The sequence below is a fragment of the Plodia interpunctella genome, chromosome 2 (genome assembly GCF_027563975.2).
Source record: "Plodia interpunctella isolate USDA-ARS_2022_Savannah chromosome 2, ilPloInte3.2, whole genome shotgun sequence".
NCBI lineage: Eukaryota > Metazoa > Arthropoda > Insecta > Lepidoptera > Pyralidae > Plodia > Plodia interpunctella.
Genome location: NC_071295.1, coordinates 5,345,936 through 5,370,947, shown reverse-complemented (window position 1 = coordinate 5,370,947; position 25,012 = coordinate 5,345,936). Strand labels below are relative to the sequence as shown.

Genomic DNA, 25,012 nt, shown 5'->3' with positions numbered 1-25,012 from the left:
ATATATCTACTGCAGCCGCCTGCGCGCGCGTCGATTTCTGGACTCTAGCCTTGGACTGCGCATGCCGCCCCAGCATGGCCATATAATTAGATAAAAGCGGTAGCGGAACTTATTTACAAGATCTATGCTTTCAACTTCCCTTTCGATTTTCTACACTGATAATAGCTGAATTCTAAATTATTCCATTCCGATCAAATAAATAAAGGAATTACAAGATCAAAATTTAAACAATGAAACAATATTCAACGTGTATATAAATATTTATAGGAATTTTATTTCTATTTTATAGTTGTACTTCTGTTGTTTACATGTAATAAAAATTAACAACATATTCATAAAATATACATGAGTTAGTATATCACTGAGCACGAGAGAGTCTTTACCCCTAAATAATGTAAGATCGAAATCGCTGACCGCTTGCCTTTATTCACTTGACCCTCTAGTCGATCACGGCATTCACGGCCCATTCACTAAATATCTCTACCATCGAGTCCAAATAGTATAAACGGCTAATAATAATATATACACAACAATCTTGATAACTCCCAGCTTGTTTAGATAGCGTGATATCTCAAGATTAGATGACAATTGCCTGTTACTTGCACTATCTGCCGTCTATTTATTTTTAAACACAAAGGCTTGTTGTTCGAGTAGAGGTATACATTATTTAATTATTTACTAACAGGGAATCGTGATTTATAATTTGTTTGATATGAAAAAGCTTTTAATCTAATTTACACTGATAGTGTCAATTAGACACTGTAAATAAGAATTTGCTATTAATTTAAACATCTATCCTCATTAGAGTCCAATATTATGTATGCCTTTCTGGGGTGATTTTATGAGTATTTTAACTGTAACCATATGAATTTCATAGAGGTATTAAATACCTACATATATTATCCGATAATTTTATTGCCTTGTTTTATAAAACACAAAGTAATAAAAATACAGAATGGAATGTTGAAATAGTAGGACCTTGGTCGCAGCTCGAAGTAAGTAGGAAATCTCGAGTTGACAGATAATGGGTACGATTATGTGCTTGAACGGCCACTGTCCACAATGTTGCTCTGTGTTGTTGCATCGTTCAAAATATATTTTCCTTCATACGTTTTTTATTTACAAATTCAATTTCATGAATTTAGTATTAAAAATTAGGTACATGAATTTGTAACAGGGTTTTAGCATTGTTCTCTGTGGTGATTGGAGCGAGTTTGCAATGCATTTGGGTATGTTTATGTGTTGTTTACTGTACATACATACCTCATACATATCTCATCTGCTTACTAATTGTAAATAGTCTAACTAAATTATATAAAAGTATTATTCCATAGAGTATGGGAAATCAAGGAACTAGGGGTTACCTACTAAATGAATAGTTGTTTAGTGAGAGATGATCTAACGCTAACATTGGTTACAGCATCACAACACAAACAACACATCACCTCCATTCAAAACACAATTGAAGCCAACAATATTTTATATATTTGAACTTTGCTCAGTTCCAGAGATATATTAATCAAGTTAAGCAAAAGATTAATTTAAAAGGTTAATGGGCGACATTTGTTGGATCTTGCAAGAGGATGCGCAAAGCAGGTTCCAATTCTAATCTTAGTCTATCAAAAAATATCATTAATCATCGTTGAACAACATAACGTACCATTGGATTAAGATACTAATGACTTATTTGTTGTATTTTTGTTTATATGTACTGAAGAAACTGCAGTAAAGTAATTTGGAGTATGGATTTTAATTGGATTTACTAAATTTGGCATTGGTATAAAACAAAATATTACGGAAAAAATATAAGTACCCTCTTTTTTTTGCTAACCCTTAGTGTCCCACTGCTGGGCAAAGGTCTCCCCCATCAAGTACCTCCTATGATATATTTTTATTCTAATATTAATATGGTTCCCACGGGACAAAAATAGTTCAAACGGCCGGAAATAAAGCTTATAAATGTAAAAGATAAGGTTAAAGAAAAAGATAGTCTAAACTGATTGTTTCTGATTTAGTGCCCCTGAACCTGTGTAGGTAGAATAGATTATTTTGATTATAACGATTCGTCACAGCCTAGGTTGTTGACCTCAGTATTTTAAACATCATCGTGGTTTCGTGACGATAGTTCACGCGAAAATTATACGGTCAGCGACTTGTTTGTGTCTACACGAATGCGTTTTATAGATTTCCATCAGAATATAAAATAACTAGTTAATTCAATTTAACAAAAATAACTCACAATTGAAGAGAAGACATTTTTATGCACGAGTGGTTAATCTTTATTAGATCAACAATTAGTTACTTAGATAACCTTTTCAGTAATAAAAATTAGGCTTGTGTAACGCCATTTCAAAGTGCATAGGTTTGATTTTTGATTGATGAAGAATAATCTTTATGATAAAATTTCCATTAAGACATAAAAATATGTTGGGAAGTATTTGAGCAAGATATCTGTATCTTGATTAGGGTCACCACAGATTTAAGAACACAAAGCTCTTAGGGTGGGTTGCTCCGTCAACTTTGACGTTAACTTTAACGTGCCCAGAAAAACGTCAAATACGCCATTTTATCTAAATGTCAGCGACGGTGGCGCACCGCTTAAAATCGACGTCAAATTTGACGGTGCAACTCACCCTTAGTAAACTTGCCCCGCACTGACACCGCTACATAATGTGGCTTTATCTGCAGTTACAGGGACCGAGTTTAAATTGTCCAGCTCTTGTATTCCTAAACAAAAAGGTAGAAGTCTCGTCGAGTTTGTGGAAGTTTCAAGGGTTTTCTTAAATTAATTAGTTGTAGGGACAGTATAGCATTCAGTTACACCTAAGCTGTGCACCTAAGTTACTTACATTACATATTTCGAGTTCTTTCAGTTCGTCAGTCAACAAGGAAACCAAAGCGACCTATTTCAAGGAAGATTAACCGAATTATTAATATTAATACTAAGTATATCCGTTGGCTATTTTATTTTAAAGGTCGATGACATGCAAATTTTTACGCATGAAAAGGGATTATTGGTTTAAGGCGCCTTAGTAGAGCCAATCACGCAAACAGGCTTCGGTGAACAATTCTGACGTCTCTGTCGGTAGCGATCGCTTTCTTGTTGCTAGTTATAACGGAAAGTTATATCATCATTCAAGAAATATTATTGCTAACTGTAGCCTATTGAACGGTGTTATTTCACTGTAAAAAAATATTTATAATAATATCTCCTGTTATTATAAAAGTAATAATAATATAGTGGAAATAAGGGCGAAGATAATATTACGACACTAATAGTCAAAAGCTACTGCATTCTATTACATAGTATAAAGTATTATACTTGTATAACAATTAACAACATTTACGTAGTAATATACTTAGCTATACCTATTTCAGTTCTAAATTCAACATTCAAAACATTTTGTAAATTGAGTTCCAGCAATTTTCACTGGGATAAAATGGTTCGTACGTGATTCGCACCCGTAAAAACTAAAATTCATTCAGGCGAACCGTAGCGTAGGCACGGCTCTTTTAAAAAAGTCGATAAAAACATCAAAAGAAAACAACAACGGCCACTTCATGGGCTGTTATTCCAAAATGAGCAAATGGATACATGAAAAACAATCTTGTTATCTTCAATTAGTTTTCGAAGCGCTGCCGGGTTCAGTATCATAAAGAGCTGCCAATATGGAAGGGAGCGAGAATGGGCATCCGGTTTGAAAAACTCGGCTTGCGGTCCAGTGGTCGCCCGCGATGGCGGAGAAAAGCAAAAAGGGTTATGTTTCTTACTACGCCACTGCACAGCCATTGTACACCGCACCTATAACATTTCACTCGCAAACTTACTTGTATAAACGTACATAATATATGTATGACAGATGAGGGGTTCGTCACGGAGTTCAATGCGTCATCCCGACAGGGTAGATAAAATTACCAAGATTTTCTACAATATGTTTCGCTCTAGTGATCCTAGACTTAAAGTTCAGAATTGAGTGTACAGGTGAAGCGAAAAATGGAGCCACCGCACCTAAACAAAGGTCAAGCCCTAACGAAAGCAAACTGCATTAATATTTGAACGAGTCCAAGCGTCCCTAAATGTGTATTGGCTACTACATATTTTAGAACAATGAAAATGCCGTAGATATAGTAACGATTTTATGTATTTTTAGACGCCTTAACTTTTCACCAATCATGGTTATACTTCGCGAAAATGAGTATAGAATGTTTACCTATACATAAGTGTATTTACGATCATTTAGTGAGTTCGTATAATGAGGTTTCATAGACAAATCATGGTGATAATTAATGGGATACGAGTTTATTTTATTACACAGTTATTCACTAGTGGTTCAAAACAATAATGTACTAGACTGTCTTTTCCTTGTCCCTTGCTAATTCTCATTTTAAATGATATTGGCGCAAAATTAGACATTCTTAGAAATAAATTATTATCTTGGATTATATAGCGTAATTTTACTACCTCTTATTCCATACATATCTAGATAAGATTAGTCTAGTTCCTATATCATTTCGTGATCTACCAAGCTCAAAACAAAATCTAACCAAGTGAACGTTTAAAGAAGATCAAGATACAGCTCGCCTGCCTACTCCTGCTGATGTATCATCAGTAAGTGACGGTTTGGAAAGTAGCGCGTCGAGTGTCTCCGTGGTGCGAATCCATAGTTGAGTCAGTTCACTTTCATTCATGTTGTCATATTCTCGGAAACTATGGCATGATTTTTTAAATATTATAGTGACTCATTGTGGCTAGGGGTCTACATTCAACATGGTAATGATTTTTAATTAATATTTTTAACTGATGCAATATTGTAAGTATAGCTTTTTATTCTACATTATCCAATAATGCCGTGATTTTGCTTTTTTAGTGAGAATTGTAAATTGTTTAATGATTGTTCAATGTTTGGGCCAAGCATTTTGTTTAAATCTTTGTTTATTTTTCTATTCCTAGGTAACATCGATGTTGTTAAGGTGCTTAAAATGGTAAGTGAATAAAATAAGATAAATTAAAACATATTAATTGTAATTCATCATTTTACGAGTTATTCCTTGCGGTATACTTAAGAAATAAATATACGATACCGGCGAACATATAACCTCCTCCTTTTTTGGAAGTCGGTCAAAAATAATGTAAATAAAATTAAGGAGCTCGTAAAAATTTGTTTCGTAACGAAGTCGATATTGTATAGAAAATAATTCAATAAATAAATTTCATTAACCGAAGTAGAGCGGAGCAGTAAAAAAAATGGAAAGATGGCAATTTACTGTAGGAAACGGCAGACAATATAGGATGTTGAAGTTGCACAGCGATTGCATTTTTCAAATAAATTACTTAATTTTTCAATACTTAGTTACTTAAAGTATATAATGTGCAGATGGTTATACCATGTAGGTGACTTCATTTTCACTCCACGAATTGTCACCAAGTGCTCGGTACAAGCCGTAGTACATACAACAACTTAAAAAAAAAACGGGTTGCACTCCGGGAGTGCCGGCAGAAGTGAAAACTTGAATATTAGAGTTTAACATTTATTACCCATCACAAAAAGTGCACAACGCTGCTAAAGAAGTTTACACTTCAAAAAAATATGCAGCGAAAGAAGAACGTAATAATTTCAACTTTTACGATCGGCCAATTTAAAATTGGGTTCCAGCTTCATCGTCCAAATAAGCTTGTAAAATTTATGCACTGAAAAAATTACCATATTGTGCACAAGACAAAACAGAGACTGACAACATTATAACGTATACCATCCGTATTCTTTTTAATTTATCAACATTGAGCCAACTAGACCGCAACAAATCTTCTAATAGCTCGCTCAGCGGAATTCGCTAAGTTTCTATGATTTCAAAGTAGTTAGTCATCAGTTTGTGTATTGTTACTATATATTTTTTGTGACTTTGTGTTTGTGTCGATGGTTGTTTCTTTTCTTTCTTAAACTGTCACATATTTTCATCCAATACTATTTTCGGTTGTTTTTAAAAGTACCAGTAGCAATTCAATTTATATGAACTGTCTGTCATTATATAGGTGTTGCTCAAGATTTCAAACATTAATATAGCTAGCTGCACAGCTACAGTGTTATCTATCTGTATTTTGAGCATTTAGGAACACACTGCACATAACCACATGACAGAAGCAACCGGCGTGCCTGTGGCCGCGACCAAAATTCATCCATCGCTCTCCATTTCGGAGGAATAGATAGGGATTGCGTGAAATACGAATGCAAAATTGCAGTTTCGGCTCCATCAGGCTACGTTATTGCTTTTACTTCTGTATCGCACGAAACTGTTGGAGAAAATATGACTTTTTAATTGAAGGTCTAAAACGACTACTATTTAATATCAAAATTAGATCGGTTTGACAAAATATTTTTCGAAGTACCTATATGACTCGTAGCTCCCAAAAACATGTCTCATTTGTTCCATTGTTTCCATTTCGTGGTTAATAGCATTGACCGTCTCGGAGCATTGTTAGCAGAATCTGATCCAAGTTAACCTTTGCTGCCCACAGTGCCCACAGACTGCCCGCAGTGTTGTCGTGGTGATACTACTTGTTACGATGTTTACTGAACAATATTGACTATACATAATTTTAATAAGCATTATGTCATTGTATTAAATTAATAATTATTTTTTTCTTTACATTTATAAAACGAAGTCCTCTGCCGCGTCTGTTCCGATTTTCATGCGGATTTCACCAATAGATAATGTGATTCCTGACGAAATTTTTGACCTGAGCGAGCCGGGGCGGGCCGCTAGTAGGTAAATAAGACTAGGTAGAGATTTATTGACCCCCAGCTAGTAATAGGTGCACTGGAGTTGAATCCGTCTTGAAGTAGACTTCAATTAATCTATTTTTAAAACTAAACTTTTTTTTATGACGAAAACACATTTGATAGATGTAAACTTTCTCTGATGACTTCAAACACTTGATAAGTACTCTACTCGTACACTTGGTAACTACCTACTCAAGTTTTATTTTCAATTGTTAGGACAAGCGGTAACTTTTAAATAATATTATCCCTACTTCTATGGGTTAGTCAGGTCAGTATTGAAACATATTATATATAATCAAGAAAATTCATCTGTAACTTACTAATTTCCCTTGAGGATAGTTTCTCAAACAATATGTGGGCTTAACAGAGAAATAAACTCTAGGTAGTGTGTAACTATAATGGCATAAAATGCGTCATAATAAAATGTCGGGCGAAAAAAATTGAAGTAATAGCAAATGTCAACCCTTGTCCGATGAACAGAAAACACTTTACAGTTATGTGGAAAGTTAGGTAACATTATGTATTACATAATGTACCATAATATTGATAAATAAGTTTATCCTAGTTTTGTAAAACTGTCAATGATGGTGTTGATGATGATGAAGTAAGGTCCTAACATACTACACTGTTATGATTAATTTAACATTCTCGATAAGCAAATCTGAAGATAAATAAGCACTGAAAATGCATGTCAAGTTAAATTACAAATAATTATACTACAATGGATGTGTAGTTCTGAAAACTCTCAGTCGGCACCGGCATTATACCTAAAATCTGATTGATTAATCTGAAATATACATTTTGGTTTAATAGTCAAAGTTTTCAATACCTAACTAGAAAGTAAACAAGTATCTGCGGTCTGTTATCCGAAGAGTCAATTGATACCGACTGATAGAGCACGTTCAGCGGTGGTAGTTCTAATTAAACAAATATAAAAAGATTCCCGCAGCATACTCGGCTTCCTAGGTAAGCGACGAACGCAACAACTGCTGCGCGACGCGGCGCGATACATCAACATCAAATAAAAATATGTGTTGGTCGTCAAATGAAATATATGTTATACTAGATGTTGCCCGGGGCTTCGCTTCGTGGGAATTTTGATATAAAATTTAGCCTATAGCAATTTTGGATAATGTAGCTTTCAAAGAATTTTTGGAATCGGTTCGGTAGTTTCGGAGATTACCTCAAACATACAAACTCACAAAATCAATTCTTCTTCTATAAATCTTTATAATAATAGTATAGATAAATATACTATATTGGCCGGTTTCGTATAGCATCACCTCGTCACCTAGGACGCCGGTTTACCAGTCTGTTTCGCAAAATGTTTGATCCAAGGGTCGGACTAAAAATCTCTGGAATCTCGAGAGGCATGCCTTTGAACTTGGGAGTGTGCTCCCAAGGGATACACGCTAATCAAACTTGATTAATACTTCTCCATGTTTCTCTAAAATTACCCAAAAATTATGAGCATATCTCGATGGAAGTTTTGAAACAATGTTCGAGATCAGGTTGAACATTATACACTTCTAAACCATCAATTTAATATTTATTTATAAACACAGCATGATTTTCATATAAGTGAATACATGACATGTAGTCGGGATATAATTTATTAAGCCCGACATTTTTATGTTATATAATACCTATAGTAAAATATATGTACCTCTTGCCAGTATCTCAACTAAGCCTAATTTGGAAATTTGAGTACCTAAGACAAATCTTTTAAAAACAAAACATTTTTCACGTGTAGATGAAATAATATAGCCTGTGTGTTGTGACAATCTAATGAGAATATTATGGGAATATTCAAACAAACAGAGCAGCTAGGTGTCAATGATATCATTAATTGCAACCAATATCATCAGTCCTGAGTAATTTATGATTTCTCTAGAGCGCAGCTGTTGAATAATTTTCCATTTTTGTATAATTTAAATTATACTATGAGTCTAAGAATAGCAACTTCAATTATGACTTGCGATAACTCGCTTGTATTATTATCGATAAAATCTCGACACACAAGAGCAACCGACTTCTCAAGTTGAGACCGCTGTTGATTACCTATCTGATTTTATTACGTTAAAATTAGTCTCCTGTGTTCGTCGACTCTGTCACCCCGAACCACCCTCTAAGCCAATAGATAGACTTTTCATTTAATCCGTTATAACTTTATCCACATATAATTAAATCTTTTAGCATGCAAGAATTTCCTTCAACTTCGTTGATGATTCTGTAATTTAAATCCATTTTAACTAAGTTTGTAATTGTGATGAAAATTTCAGGAAATAAAAACACGACTTTCAAAATTGTGCTATAGTGTTCTATCATATGTTATTGATAATCTGCTAACAAACCTACTTAGTTCACAATGGGAGTAAATAATTTTATCATTGCATTTTTATATATATTATTGTTCAAATAAAAAACGCACACTGCAACATAAAACCCCTAGAGTACCCGCTCTGGAAATATAAACTCATGAATATTAAAAAATCAAGGGTAGTAAATAAAATCTGTAGATAACAAACAACAGTATCGAATTTGTATGTTTTTGGGTGCCAATTCCACCAAGTAAGTAAATAAACACTGTTATATTTTTTCCACATTTTAATGAATAAATTTCTGAAATTTTGGCATACTGCTTTGTTTAATATTGTTTAGTCCCAATTATTGGGTCCAGTCTAAGTCTTTCCTTTTCGTCGAACTTGTTCGTTACCTTTTCACGCTTTGTCTACTCTACTACGTACTAAATCTTTTTGAAACTTTGTCCTTCATTCTGGAAAAAGTATTACTCCCGTGTGAGCGTGTGAAATTCACGCGGACGAATCCGCGGGCAAAAACGTAATTTTAAACTAAGCAGTAGCTTGGCTATCACCGGTATGCATCTCGTTCATGAACCAGCGGTGGAAATGCAGTTAATTAACATGGAAGTGCAGCAGCCAAGTGCGACTAGTTTATCAGTTGCTAATGAAGTCGCGACTGGCGGCAGGCGCCCCTTTTCTTGAATTACTTCTAAAAATATCTTCATAATTTGATAAATCAAACCTATTTAGCTTATTAATGTAGAATACTGTTAAATTATATACTTTATTGCTTTGGTACTTCAAATTGTTTCTGTTAAAAATCTCAAAAACTAATCTTTCTCTTTTGTTAAAAGCGTTGATTAAACCATGTTGGTACTTCTAATTGTAACTTTACTTTAAAGTTTCTTCATTGTTTCATTGTAGCTCGGCTATACAATTTCGTAAACGAGAATTGTAGTTAAATATAACGGAAGAATCGAAATGATTCTTTCATTGACTACAAATTAGCTCTGGCGTAATACAACAATTTCAATCTAAGATCATTAGAAACGTAGTGTAAAGTCGAACGAATCTACGCCGTACGAAGCGTCAATTTGAACAAATCAAGGTAACTAGGCCACATTATTATATGACTGAGATGGTTCTCGAACATTTTTATAGATCGTAACTCAAATTATGGGTTGACGTCGCTGCTTTATTATGAAAACATAAAATCTGCGCAGTTTTAGGCTTTTAGGACACACTGGCGGCCCTTGGCTCATCTCGGCCCTTGGGTAAAACCATATTATGTAATACAACAAAATTTTTCTCGTAAGTCCTCACTATCTTTTTGAAAACCCTGCATCAAAATTAGCATACATAGATACATATAAACAGCGGGGAGCGACTATGTTTTGTACTATGAAATGATGACTACCTACCTATATATGAAAGAAGCGTGTGATCAGGGAATATGACAAATGTTGTCATATTTATATTTAGTCATATTCGATTACCAGAAATAAGTAACCATATAATGGCATAGCAAACATAAACCGGACTAGGAAGATGGAAGGCACTTCAATATTGCAGATCGTAACTGGTAATGTCACCGTCAGGATGGCGGGACCGGACTGTAAAACTCCATATAAATTTCAGGCGTCCTCAGCAATATCGTGATGGAGATGGAGAGCACAGGTTTGACCATCATTTATATCGCCATTTTATTTTGCAAGTCCAGTTACAATTTTATAGTTATTGAATTTGGGCTATAGGTTGTATTACAACCAATTCATTTCGATATTTTGCCAAAGTACATATTGATCTTTACACATTAAATTTGTACTTTGGTAAAATAGTGAAATGAAAATCAATTGTTTTTGCGTATAGTTCGATTTATACAAACCTAATTTAAATAGTTTGTCCAGTAGTAAAATATGAAATGTATATAAATTTCCTTGTTGTGTACTATAACATGCCTTGAATGCACTAGTCATACTAAATTCATATGCAATTCGTCGAACGCAGATTGTTTCGTGTTCGTTTATGAATATTGATCTATTGAATGAATTTATTATAATGTTCTTTGTGTGTATCGATAATGAATCTTTTGTTCCATGTCCTTCACACTGTACAGAGGCAGGAAGTGAGCAAACATGCTCGAAATGGCGCGATAAATCTGGTTTATAATTGATGCAGCAAGACCCAAGTGTAATGGCGGCACTCATCTCGTTTTTCTGTATATTTTTACTTCAATTTTGAAGCTTACAAGGAAAATTGCAGCTTCCTTATTCTTTTTAAATAAATTAATATTCATATTATTTATTTGCTAACCAAGTGTTACAAAGTAACGTAGAGTAACGTAAGGTAACTTTGTAAAGTTAAGAACTTAAAATAATTACAATAGTTTAACATAGTCACCCTTTACTACATAATATTATGACATTAACAGATATTACACAGGAAATAATCTTTTCATGAAATGGAATTTAGAAACTATTGTTTAGGTTTCTTATATAGGCAAAGAAGGAACATAACAAAAAATATTTCGTAGCTTCAATACTTCTATCTATTTAAGAGAAATTCTTCGAGCCACAAGGCGATCATTCGTTACACTATATTGATGACCATTTTATCCGTAAGTATATTTTGGTACTCTATAGGATTAGGATCACTATACGATCGTAACCACCGCCATAAAATATGTATTGTTAAAACCGTGTCACCATCACAAGGAATTCTAAAATGTTCTTAATCTCACGTTTTAAAGAATATGTCAGTTATAATTAAATGCCCTTTTACCATCAAAGGATGAATATTTGTATTATTACAGAATACATACACATTATGTCGGTAACATGTGAACGTTTCTCAACATACTTATGTTATTTAAATGTTTCTGGGAATGCAATTTTCATACTGAGTAATAGCATCTCAATGAACACATTAAGCAATAAGTATACAGGTGAAATACAGTTATTGTTTCCTTCAAATGCACATAATGAAGGACAAGTATCTATAGCATTGGTAGGTATAGAAGTGTTTCCGTAATAATTTAGCATAATCATCTTCGGGGTTGTTCAGCTAAACTTAATGATCTGAGCTTTGTAGACAAACCACGAGCGAGTGTTACTTATTTTCGATTCATTGGTATCATTAGCATGATAAATGGTCATGGCGCCAGAACCGCGAAACTGGAGAAAGTGAGACAGGTCATTATGGGTCGATATTATTAATCTTATCAGACACGGAAGACACAACGACGTTCAGCTTATTAGTTTTGAGTTTTGACCCACTCGATCGAGGTCTATTCGAATTTAAACATTTCTTCGAGTGTATTATGGTCTTTATAAGACTCGGCATAAGTATAAATTGTTTGTGAAAACGACACTATATTTTTTCAGGCGGAAACTAAATTTTGAAGCAGATAATATTGTCAACTGATCGAGTTGAAATTTTGTATACATTTTTTATGATATGCTTGACCGGATCCGCGACGATGGTTGGTTGGTTTATTACTGCACTGACATTATTTTTTGTCACGCGTTGAATGCAGTAATCATGGATTTAGTAAGTACTTCGTACGGAGTACCTGCTAATTCCATGGCAGTATCTCTCGGATGACAATTAAAGCTTGAGACGAAATGTAATTAAAAAAAAAAATTCATCCCAACTATTTTAATACACGGTTTTTTAAACGGAGAAAACTATCAGAATAACAATTCAAAAAATGTGCAAGAAATCGTTTTAGAAGTCATTGAAAATGTATTACAAAAACTACGTTAAAAACCCAACATCAATTTTGTACAGATTGGTATTTGATTCGAAAATGGTCGGAAAAAGTGACCTCATATTGTGATGAACGAATGATTGATTGACTTTGCCAGCATCTGTCTATTTGTAATTATACTTGTCAAAAGAGTGATTGCTTCTCACAGATGAATACAACATAATATTTATTTATTAATCGATCTTTAATATATATAAATATATCCGATTATAGGTTTAATAGTAAAATTTTTGGATTAGACTTTCCATGTTATTGTAAGACATGAAAAGATAAGAATATACGTTGCATATCCGCAAGAGGATTCCAAATAAGTCTCAAATCAGTTTACCCACTGATTGCTGATATTCTTATTTCTTATCTACCCAAGTGAAGGCGGCAGTTCAGACGACGTCAAACGAGTCGGCACGACCCGGGCGTTCCGGTCGCCTGCAGCTATGGGACCCTTCCGTCGACTGAAATGAGCCATATCGAAGATATCGAAAACGCATCAAGGATGCTTCACGATATCTGCTTTAGAAACGACAAAATGTTCTTTTGAGATCATTACACGTAGGCTAAAGAAGGAAATATCGGTTGTTAACTTGCGAGGCTACCTTTTATGTAAACTTTGTAAGACAATCACGTCCCATATTATCTTGGATATATGCATTTGAAACGGTTTTGTTATGCATTTTATTGTAACAAGTTATAAGATAAACATCAGATCGTGCGCAAAACATGCATTTCCCGCGCCAAAAAGTTCTAACTTACTTTTCTTTCAGGACGTGTCTGAAAAATGCCTAGACATTTTCGTGACTGCGGGTGGCAATGGCTTTTCGTTGTCTTTTTTAACTGGAGCAGCATCTTAGGTTACTTTTATGCAAACAAAGGGTGAAGCCACATTTCAGGAGCGAGCGGTGTTACAGAACATGGTTAAATTCGACAGTAGCCGAGTCTGGAAGGGTCATACAAGGCGTAGGTATCATAGAGGCGCATCATATAGGCGCTGACTCGCCCGAGCCTGTTTTGGTTCAAGCATCGCGAGGGTGGGCTCTCATTCAGGACTCGGTTAATTCAGAGCCAACGGGCCGGAGCGCCCAATGCGGCCATATCTCCCTGCACCAGCCGCATTGCGACCCACCATTGTTGCGCTCACCCAAACACCATTATGCAAAATAAATCGCTCCCAACGTAAGTAATGACTGTGGTAATTATAACATTATTCTGGCAATATAACAAAGCGTATAGTGCTGCTGAAAATTTTGCTACAATGTAATATTATGTATAAGAGTGATATTGTAAATATGTGGAGACGAACAAAAGTAATATGAAGTCTCAGAGTATTTTAATATCAATTAATTAATTATTTGTAGAGAAGCTACCAAATTCGCCAAATACGACATGGCATGCAAACCTCTGGACTACGTGGAAGTCGAGACACGCTGTGGGACACGCCAGCGCGGAAATGCGAAAAGTTTGAACTTAGCCGTTATCCGAAAATGGTTTCTAGCATCTGCCCGGTGGACGTGCCAAGTGCTTCATTCGAAAAAAATCTACTTTAAATAGTTGTTGGCCAGTTAACTACGGTATGTCCTTATGGAGCGTTTTGAACAGCTAAATTGCTTATTTTCGCTGAAGCCATAATCGGAATAGGTGGAGAAGAAAACAAGGAATAAGGGTTATTACGGCTAAACGATAAGTCAAAATGTGTTAAGATATCGTAGGAACTTGTCCGTTCCAATTTTGTCCAAAAATTTCCTTTTGATTTTATATGCTGAACAAAACAGATTTATGAAAGTAATCTAATGAATTATTGACTTATTACTTTTATCGTTTCCGATAACATAATGGTTTGCTTCTAAAACCGTAACATGTAAAACCTCTATATGCTTTACTATTTGTTGAAAGATAAAAAAATGACATTACTACCAAAAAATTAAACTACATTTTACTGAAGATATTGGTTGGTTCCTTTTTTATTTCACCTAGGAGTGCACACTTCGCTCGAGGGCCGATGGCTAAACTTAAGGTGTTAAGTGATACGTTTTCCCAGCAACTTTGGGCTATGTGTATTTACACGTTTTACAAGCAATTTGAATTGAATGGCAATGCATGACAACAATAAAAGCATGTGATAGTGTGAAACTAATTAAATTGAATCTAATGAGAATTATATTCACTCCACATTCCAAAAAACAAATTATTTTGTTTTTAAAAGCTTTTATGTCTAAATATAATTCCGATTCGCTTTACAATTCTTATTGTTAACTTTACACAATTTTACAACAAATGTTTATGTATTTAAAAACACAAATAGGCATAAACCTAAGGCAGATTTCTATATTCAGATTTTATTACTATTACAAATGTGTGAGCTTACAGCTTATTTCGCGTTAAAAATTACTGAGGTCGAATAAGGAGGGGAGGAAATATTTTGGGCCTACGCTGGAGATTCCTCGAGTATCTTATTAAAAGTAATGTCCTATAGAAAATAAGCTTTGTGGAACGACCTTTTTTAATTGAAGAAAAGGCGTAAATATTTTTTATGTTTCAGAAGGCCTATTAATTTTAGTAGAGATTATCGGTCGTGTAAAATATTGGTATGACGTTAACATTGTCTTTTCCACTGTACTAATTTTAATATTTAATGTAAAAAACGTCATTTAGAGAAATTTAAATGGAGAGGCCATATTATTGTCTAGAATATTTTTATCACAAACTTTGAAATGATATGTTTTTTCATAATTAAAGACAAAGATGTACATACAGACGTAGCTGCAGTTATAATACTTACAAGCACGGTGTATTTTTTTATAATAATTTAAAAACACAATTACAAAAAGGTATAAAATAATACGCGTTATGATAAAACAACGGAGGTATGTTATTCTGATGCAAGTTTCCATATATTAACAAACTAGAAGACTAACAAATATCTCTGTGGTAACGTTTATGAATTTACATAAGACTTCTTACACTTAATCTAGAAGTGATTAAATTCCTACCTCAGTGTGTGGTCCTAGGTTCGTGATAATGGTGAGTATGAATCAAATACTACGATGTTGGGCAGAATATTATGCACATGATGAAAACATCAGACAAATAGTCAAAAATTAAATAATTCTTTTGGTTTCTATTAGTCTCATAATGACCCCCTATAATTAATTTTCTTTTTTCTCTATTGTCTCCTATGTACAAACATAGCCCATTTACAGTTTCATGATATGTAAATACTACCTATATAAAAATATATTGTACTTACAATAATTTTATACTTCAAAGAGCATTACAAGTTACGTAATAACTTTATTTCCTTCGGTAATTTTCTAAATGACCACGAAATGAAACCCAGCGGCAATGCTATCAAAATTCATAGATAAATGTCATGTTGGACAATTAAACGAAATTATTATATAAGCCTCTGTCGTAATGACATAGATACTCGGTTATCCAAAAGTTATAACGATATTACATGCAATGCAAAGTCACTACAAGTATTAAACGACATTTGTAACAATTTGCGTATTATGTCATGATCGTCTGTTTGTGGATCTTATCTCATATATGTTAAGACTCCTTAACGAATTATATTATTAATGAATATATTTTTGCTCATTGCTACCTTACGTCTGAAAGTCATAACAAAGTATTCGATTTATTTCATTAAATTGAGAAGAGAAAGTTCGTGCGTAGTAGGTGGCTATATTACAGTTTTATTGCATTCGTGTACGTAGATCTTATGTAATATAACCACCTAACTACAAAAATATAAATATCTCTTCCTATAATTTGAAAATGTGAACTGGAATATACGAGTACTTAATCAATTCTAAGAAATAAATATTTGATAAAAAAAATAAATTTAGCCCTAAAAAGTTTTTTTCTTCACTAGGTATGCCTACTCGCACCTATCCAAGCTTCATACAGATGTTACTGACAAATGTAATTAACTAATTTTAATAAGCAGTTTTGAAAGAATCGTGTGTAAGAGTAAAAAGGTATTTAAATATTGATGTCATCGATCGTGACCCCTGGCCTCAGAGCTGTTGAAGATGTTTATTCAGTACGTTTGCTGCAAGAGATATGACACTTTGAAAGATAGATGGATTAAGTAACCTTTGTGAAATTTACTAGAAGGCTCCGTCAGGATCTGACGTTTGAAAAATTACCAAACAAATTAAATTTACCAAAGAATCAGTTAATATTAGCATGCGTACCTAAGTAACTACTATTTGTTTGTTACAACATAAACTTATCTGTTATATTTTATTTCACTTAAAGAGCTAACTTTTCTGCTTTTTTTTTAATTCACTTGTTTCCTATTATGAAAAGTACAAAAAGTATGAATGGTCCGTTGTCCTTTATAAGTCTTTAAACAGTATTTGAATAGACATAAAACATTTTCCACTTAGTTTCTGACTATTATTACATGTCCACTATAATCATCGCCCTTACTAGAGGCCACATACTCACGCACCATCAAACAAATGTACACATTCCAAAACTTTATAATAGCTAATTTTCAAAGCGGACAATCAGCCATTGACGCTGTTTCGAAATTCCCACGTCCTCGAAAGCTGACCTCAACAATATCATTGTCATTCATAGCCTTTGCCTCCAAAATTGGCGTGTTTACAGAAATTTGTCCGCTGAACTCAGCTGACGTCGTGTTACGACACTTTACTGGATTTCCATTATTGTCGCCAATCTTATTGACCCCCCATAGATCCGTCCAGTGCGGCATTATGACCAACCGATAGAAGCCTGTCTATATCCTCCTGCCCAAAATATCTCATGGTTTAATTTGTAGTTGATTGTACATTTCTGATTCACTCTACGATGTATATGACTATATCATATGATCGCTTCTTTTTTTGTACAAAGAAATTAAATTGTTATTAAGTATGTGAAAAAATATTATGTGTTTATTGTTAGTATCTTATACTTTTTAATATATTCTAGTATTTTTCTATAGGTTTCCGTGCCACAAATAGTAATATGCCGTTTGCATATTACTATTTATTTAAAAGAATTACGAAATAATTACACTATTTTTAATTTGTATAAACAACGTATTTGTGATTTGTCCACTGTCATTTTACAAATTATACTTATTAAAGTATGCGTATCCAATTTAGAACATATAAATTCCAAAACTTTCTGATTCGAAAAGATTAAACCTGGTAACTTCGTGGCAAGTACAACATTCACAATACAATCCGGAAAAGTGAAGTAATTCTCAGCCACAAGGGAGACGGTACAAAACACTTGCATTACAAACGGTCAGTGCTGGGAGAATTCAGTGAATCCTCCACTTTATGGCCACCTCGACCCCACAGGCAGCCCACAGATCACCCAGAACTTGTTTCACTACAAGTTAATAAATAAAATGTTTTTATTTCAATCCATTCAGATCAGAGGATCTTAACTGATAAGTTTATGTTGTATATTTTTATAGAATTCTCTCCCCTCTCTCTCAACTCGCGTTGCCGGTTTTATTCACAGCTGGTAACACCTGCAACCTGGGATCCACGTAAAAAATAAATCTTAAAATTTTGGAGATTTGGCTCTGATTTTCTTACCGTGCGCTTACCTGACATCAAACCTCTTTGGGAATTCGGTTATCATTTGCCAAGGATATTCTAGGGTGAAACCACAAGCATTTTAATAGAATTTGTTATATTTTACATCTTCTAGTTCGCATGCTCTTGGCAGAGCAGTTATGGTCAGGCATGAAGTTTGGAGACACGCAGCGCTAATATATAATACATTTTGGTCATGTAGAGCAAAATAAATAGAGTAATATTTGCTATGCCCCACACAGCTTCTCACTTCATCTGATTCGTCGTTTATAGCCGGGATAGTGTGAAGGACTCGTAAAAATCACGATAAAAACGTTTTATCGTATCCACTCTTAGACGATTCCTTTCAGTGTTCGTTTTCTAATTTGCCAAGATCTTCTATCTAAATTACCTTATTCGGTTATTCCAAATACTCTGCGGCTGTAGCTTGAAGCCAGTTAAATATTTCAATATTTTATCGTGATTAAACTATGAAGGAAATATAATTTTAATTGACGATTTTGAAGATAATTCGTCAATAAGCGCTTCTAAAAATGCAATGCCACTCACGAGGTAGGAAAATCGATTACCCTAAAAAAAGTTGATAAAATATAATTTCTAGAAAGAAAGACCCACATTTGTTATTTCACGTGTTTGAAGAAAAAGCTGCGGTTTGTTGCGCCGTTTTATTTTTCCCCAGCGCTTTGGAAGTTGGCGGTAGATTAAAATTTTGACGTCAATATGTGATGTAAGTATATCCTAAGAATAAGGAATTTTGAATTTGGTGGAACTCTAAGGGCACCACGTAGCTACTACATGGTACCTACTATGGAACCAGAGCCAGAAGATACTCCACACCGCGAGATGCATTATGAAGGCGAAGGTATACTCCCACTATTACTTTGGTTCTATACTCCACTGAGGAATATCTGGTAAAAAGGTACAATGCCCACCAGAGCATCGCTAGCTTACAATATGGGGTAGAACCCGATATGAAAACTTAAGTAAATAACGGAATGTACTTAGATTATTTGTTGTCAGAAATACCTAAGTAAAAAACGACATCCAAAGAAATTAGCCTCTCAAAGTCTTAATTTTACATATTAATTTTAAAATCGGCAAACTTAGTAATCAAATGATTGCTAAGTTTGCCGATTTTCAATATAGTCTAGGGAAAACTGGAAGAAAGGCATGCGAGCCATCGCCCGGTAATTCATTACCGCCGGCCGATCATTTGTGCGGCTCGCCCGTGATTACGCTCTCGCAACTAGTGTTGCCGATAGATATCGATAAACAATCGATACTGTTAATAGCTCATAAAGAGAAAATACTAACGATAGTATTCGTAAATAAAAATCATTGAGTGTCGTTATTATCGATTGTTTTGTAGATAATCTATAGCAGACTATAAATAGTTTAAAATAATTAAAAGTATCGGTTATTTTTAACTATTGATAATATTAATTGACTGCCGATGTTGTTGCCGATATTCTTAAACTATGGATAGTAAAACCATATAGACTACTCGGATCGGTCAATGAGACCCGATTTCCTCTCGTGCACACTCATTGAACGCCTCTATCCGAACGCGTTATCAAGCCAATGTATTACACAGCTTCCCTCATTGCTGCAGTGCAATTTACAACGTCCGTGTACTTACCAATTATTTATCCGTTTAATGCGCTTTCAACCGTGATTAAACAAAGAATTCTTCTCTTTCTCTCATCTCTTTTCTATAAGTTAGTTGGTGATAAAGATGAGCAGGCAGGCAATTTATTCTGCAGTCCAATAGACCGCTTTGATGCAATTCTACATTTTCTTCTTCGCTAACATCTCATTTATTGTGAAACCGTCGCGATCCAAGCCTGAAAATTAAAATATGACACATTTATCATTAACCATTGAATTAACATTCTAATGTTAATTCCACTGTTAATGAAATATGCGACATATTCTCATTTTCAGGTGTAGAATTTATTTTCTACATTTATCTTGAAGTGTTAATTGTTCCTCGAATTGAAGTATTATCATATTCCGAGTCTGCTAAAAGCTTATTCGTTGCTTACTTGCAGGTAAGTATATTTTATTTGCATTCAGTGATTCAAACATTATGTTTCATTTGGGTTTTTCTTTTACCTGACAACTAGGGATGTTGACGACAGCGCGAATTGGAGACGAAAGTACAAATAGTTTAGTACAAGCCTATTTAGTCATTAGATAAGAAATAGGGTGGTACTTTTACCATTAAACTTTTAGTCTACGGATACAGTTTTCGCCGCCGTAACTTTTCATAGCGGCGGCGTGTAGACAAGTTCCTATAGTGATTGTCTCTAAACTACAGCACGTAAACCGTGTTACACGTCCACGTTATTTTTGCAATTTACTTTCCCATTATTTCTATAAGTTTTGCCTGCCTTACTACTTAATCAGATACCTGAAATAATACCACCACCACTCTAGTCTCTCATGGACCTTGTCAGCCAGAACGATACGAGTATATTCCGATACTCTAGATGAAATTAGTATTTTCTTTATAGCTATTGTAATTGCATTATATTCCTCCACATAGTTATATATACTTGTCCGTACAATAACCAAATTAAATAGCATAAAATCGAGTTTTCTCAAAACATATCGTTTTCAGTATGTCAAATGCTATTCGTCACTGCAGCTAACTGCTCGTGTATGAACAGTCCCAGTATTGAGCCCCATACATCGTGGGAATTACAAGGGCATAAATTTCATGCACCGACCTATGCATGTAAAGAACGGTATTTAAATGCTAAAAACTTATTAGAATAAAGTATAGATAATGAAAGTAAATTGATATTTTCACTAAAAATGACTGATTAAATTCTGGGATGATTACGCGATGATAAAAAATATTGTTTGCTTTAGACATAGTTGAGGTGGAAAAATTTACAATCCAATTATTTCCTAAGATATATCAATTCAGATATCCCACTGAATTGACATAACTTAGGATAGATCGAAAGGGTAATAAAATGACAATTCTGTATTTTTTATATATCTGTGATATCGAGGCTCACTAACAGAGCGGATGTCAGGGGATGAAAAATACAGTCGCGACTACGGGGCGCGGTGAGGGGGTACGGGTGTGCGGGGAGAGGGACATGTCAATGCAACTGATTGCGACTGCATCGCGGCTGGCTCTACCCACACACACACACACAATGTGTCATTTGAACGCGGTTCGTTCGCTTTTTGCTAATCGCGAGATTCTGCTGAGATATTGAGAAATTTTACAGTAATCAGGAATCGTTTGAATTTGTGGTTCATCAAGAGAAATTCTAGTTTGTCTATCTATTCGAATCTCACACTTTATGTCATCAAATGAATAATGCATAGAAGACGCGCGGTCAAATTTAAAATTTATCAGAAACACATAAAACTACGAGAGCTTTTGATTCAGAAGGAAGGAACTCTATCGTAATAAGATTAAATCGGTCCTCAACACTGTTAGCAATATTTCATCTTATTTAAGCGTTTTATTTCCATCTGCTTGAATAAGTAAATAATGTAATAAATCATCACCCAGCAGTATCTTCATTCCATAGATTCGTTTCTAAACCTCTTGTAACTACTTTATGTTTTCCAAATATAAAGTGTGAAATGTTTTATCCATACTATTTTAAACTAGCTTTATTTATTTCACTACATATTTTAATAAAATCGAGTACATTTTCCTGACGTTTAAACATCCTGTATTTCCTGGGAATGCATTTTCTGAAAGAGTAATGTGTAAGTGAATCCATAAACAATGGCGAAAAGTATTTTGGACGTATCGATTTAGAAATCCTCCAAATTGCAGTATTCAAAATGGTTGTACATTTTTACATGCATAAACTGAGAAACACGTATAATGATGAGCATTACCTGGTAACACACTAGCCTATTTCTCCCGTCTTTGTGCCGGCAGATCGTGCGTTGGCCACAATTGCACAAGCAAGCCTTATATTTGATGTTAATATAATAATAGGTGAATCGAATCGTTGCCAACGTAATAATTATAAATGGGGGATTATTTTCGCCCATTACCAGTAAGACATAGGTCGGGATCGTATGTACGTGACGTGATGATACGACGTGATTCATAGCTTAGGGAGCGATTCCATTGCTCACAGTTAGCCGGCATTGAATAGGCTCTGAAGTCATATATTAGGAATTGCATAGTAAGTACCTTGTTTATTTTGTTAAAAGTCAAAACTTGTTTGTAATTTGTAATAATTAAAGAATAGGTAAATATAGTATAATAGTGATGTACCGTGTTAAGACGATAATACCGCCATTAGTATTTATTTATAACTTGTCGTATTTGGAAATTAAACCTGTATGTTCGTTTACCCACTACACTATACAAAAAAAACAGCTTAGTTTTAACTAAGTGGGGCGCCCGGGGCGTGGTGACTTCGCAGATTAATATTAAATATGCAAATCATCTTCCATTACTCGAATGATGAAAATGACACTATATCTTTTCAGCGACTTATATTTCTATGTCCGCTTTGTACTATTCTCCTATAAATATTACTTTTAGAACCATTTTTATTTCTTATCGAGTGTGTTGTTGCTTATTGATGTTAACTATTATTCAAGTTACCTAAAGATAATCTAACATACGGTACTTAATAATTAAATAGTCTAACCAGTGTATATATTGTTTCCTCACGGTACTTATGATATAGTACTTTTCAGGAAACCGGTTCTTCTACAGCGGACAAATAATAAATGCAAATCGTTTTCAAGTAAACAAAACTGAATAAAATATTTATATCCAAAGCCTTCCTAACAATCTAGAATCGGTATAATGCGAATGCAAAAACAAAATCAATATCATTAATATGTGCTTAATCGTCTTCGAGTGGAGAGCAAAAGTGCTATATTTTAAGCATTCACTGCATACAAACTTTATTGAAAACTACAGTGCACGCCGGTACCACTTGATGCGTTCAAAGTGTTTCTGATTGTTGATTTTAAAAATATTCTAATTTATCCAAAGAGGTATTTTCCATCCAAGGAAGGTTCGTCAATTTCTTATTTTAATTACATTTTAGACTTCGAATGAAAGTCGATAAAATTGTTAATTATTCTTTATGCGAGTTCCACTTGAAAGTACTACTATGTATGGCTCAAAATATGATTAGACTAACAATCACTAAACTTTCTATTGCAGGCCGGAGCAAATTGATTGTAGCGAGGTGAAACAGATGCCAAAACCACTAGTCTTTGATTTGTTTTTAATGTGCCAGTATAATCTGTAATAACATTACCAGAAAGCTCAATTTTGCGTGACCTAACTTACCGTTGTGATCTAATATGCTCCATAGCGCTTCGGTAGCACTATCATAGATAAACAACTGATTATAAGATGAGATCGGATCGTGGATACTGCCCCTGTTATAAATTATGTACCTACGTACAGTCAACTACAGGTCTAGTTACCCTTTACGGATCTCTATGCGGCGGTAATATCGGCGAAATCAAATTGATTCTGGGCAGGTTCATGTGCTGTTGACGGTATTTACACCTCTGATTGAAAATGAAGTTGGCTTGAAACTATTATCTTGATTCTATTTGAATTGCCTCTAATATTTATCACCTTCCTTTGATATTACCGGGGCGATTCGAGCAATTATTAAAATAGTAAATTATGTGGCGGATAGCTACTTATTTATATGCAATTTATATTATTTCTGAATAAAAAAATTAATATATTTATTTGTACTGCTTTTTACTATTTCTTATAAGCATGTTGTGCTTTTCATAGCACTCTTGATTACAATTGTCTTTTAAAAACATCAAGTAAATACATTTTACATCCTATATGTTATTTTATCATATTTATCTCATGCTCGACCAAACTTTATAAATGCAAGTACAAAAGTTTGTTTCCATTGTAGTTACATATGCTAACTGAAATTACTTAAAAACACATTTTTAACAAAGAGAAAAATAACTTACCTAAATCTGGGTTCATCCGGACATTTCTCGAATCCCACATCGTAATTGATGGTTTAACTACTAGTATATTATGTAATTTGTGCTGTGGTTAATACTTGTACTCCATCTTCCGAATGCGACTTTGTTCTGAACTGGCGTGAAATAGAGCCTGCAGTTGCCCTTAGAGATTTGTGCATAATCAGACTGCATCTAAACTTTCACAATTTCAATGTTGTTAGGATTTGTCTGGTCGTTACCGAACTCTGTAAACATTTTGAAATAAAAATATTTTTTTTATATCGTATAGCGAGAATAAAATAAGTTAAGCAAATGTAATTTAATTTTTATTATACGTAACCAATTATTTTTGACTATAATCAATGAATTAAGTCGATATTAGAAATCAAATTCGTTTACCCTCTTGTTTCCCACGGTTGTAAATGGACAAAAAATATATAAAGCTCCCGTTCTGCGCTACTTAGTCACGTTCTTTCCGGATTATAATATTGTTGCTTTCATCAAATTACAAATTTACTAACAATAATTAAAATTTGTAATTATTGAACTACCTAAAGCAATAATTTGATCTAGTAAAAGGATAAACACTTTCTAGTCAGACCTTTTACTTCAATAATAGTAATGTCATTAGTGAAGCAGGAT

The 25,012-nt window shown here is 34.0% G+C and overlaps 1 protein-coding gene across 2 annotated transcripts in view; it reads left to right on the top strand.

Annotated features, from left to right (window-relative positions):
* LOC128680746 (major facilitator superfamily domain-containing protein 12-like) overlaps nucleotides 1-25,012 on the top strand; it is a 99,751-nt gene that overhangs the window by 55,865 nt on the left and 18,874 nt on the right. The window contains exons 1-2 of one of the 2 annotated variants that reach the window (XM_053764143.2): nucleotides 4,667-4,771; nucleotides 4,952-4,983. In XM_053764143.2, coding sequence (XP_053620118.1) covers nucleotides 4,769-4,771; nucleotides 4,952-4,983 — 35 coding nt within the window. In that variant the 5' untranslated portion in view covers nucleotides 4,667-4,768. Of the gene's footprint in view, nucleotides 1-4,666; nucleotides 4,772-4,951; nucleotides 4,984-25,012 lie in introns of those variants that run through there. The other variant, XM_053764127.1, reaches the window with a different exon arrangement.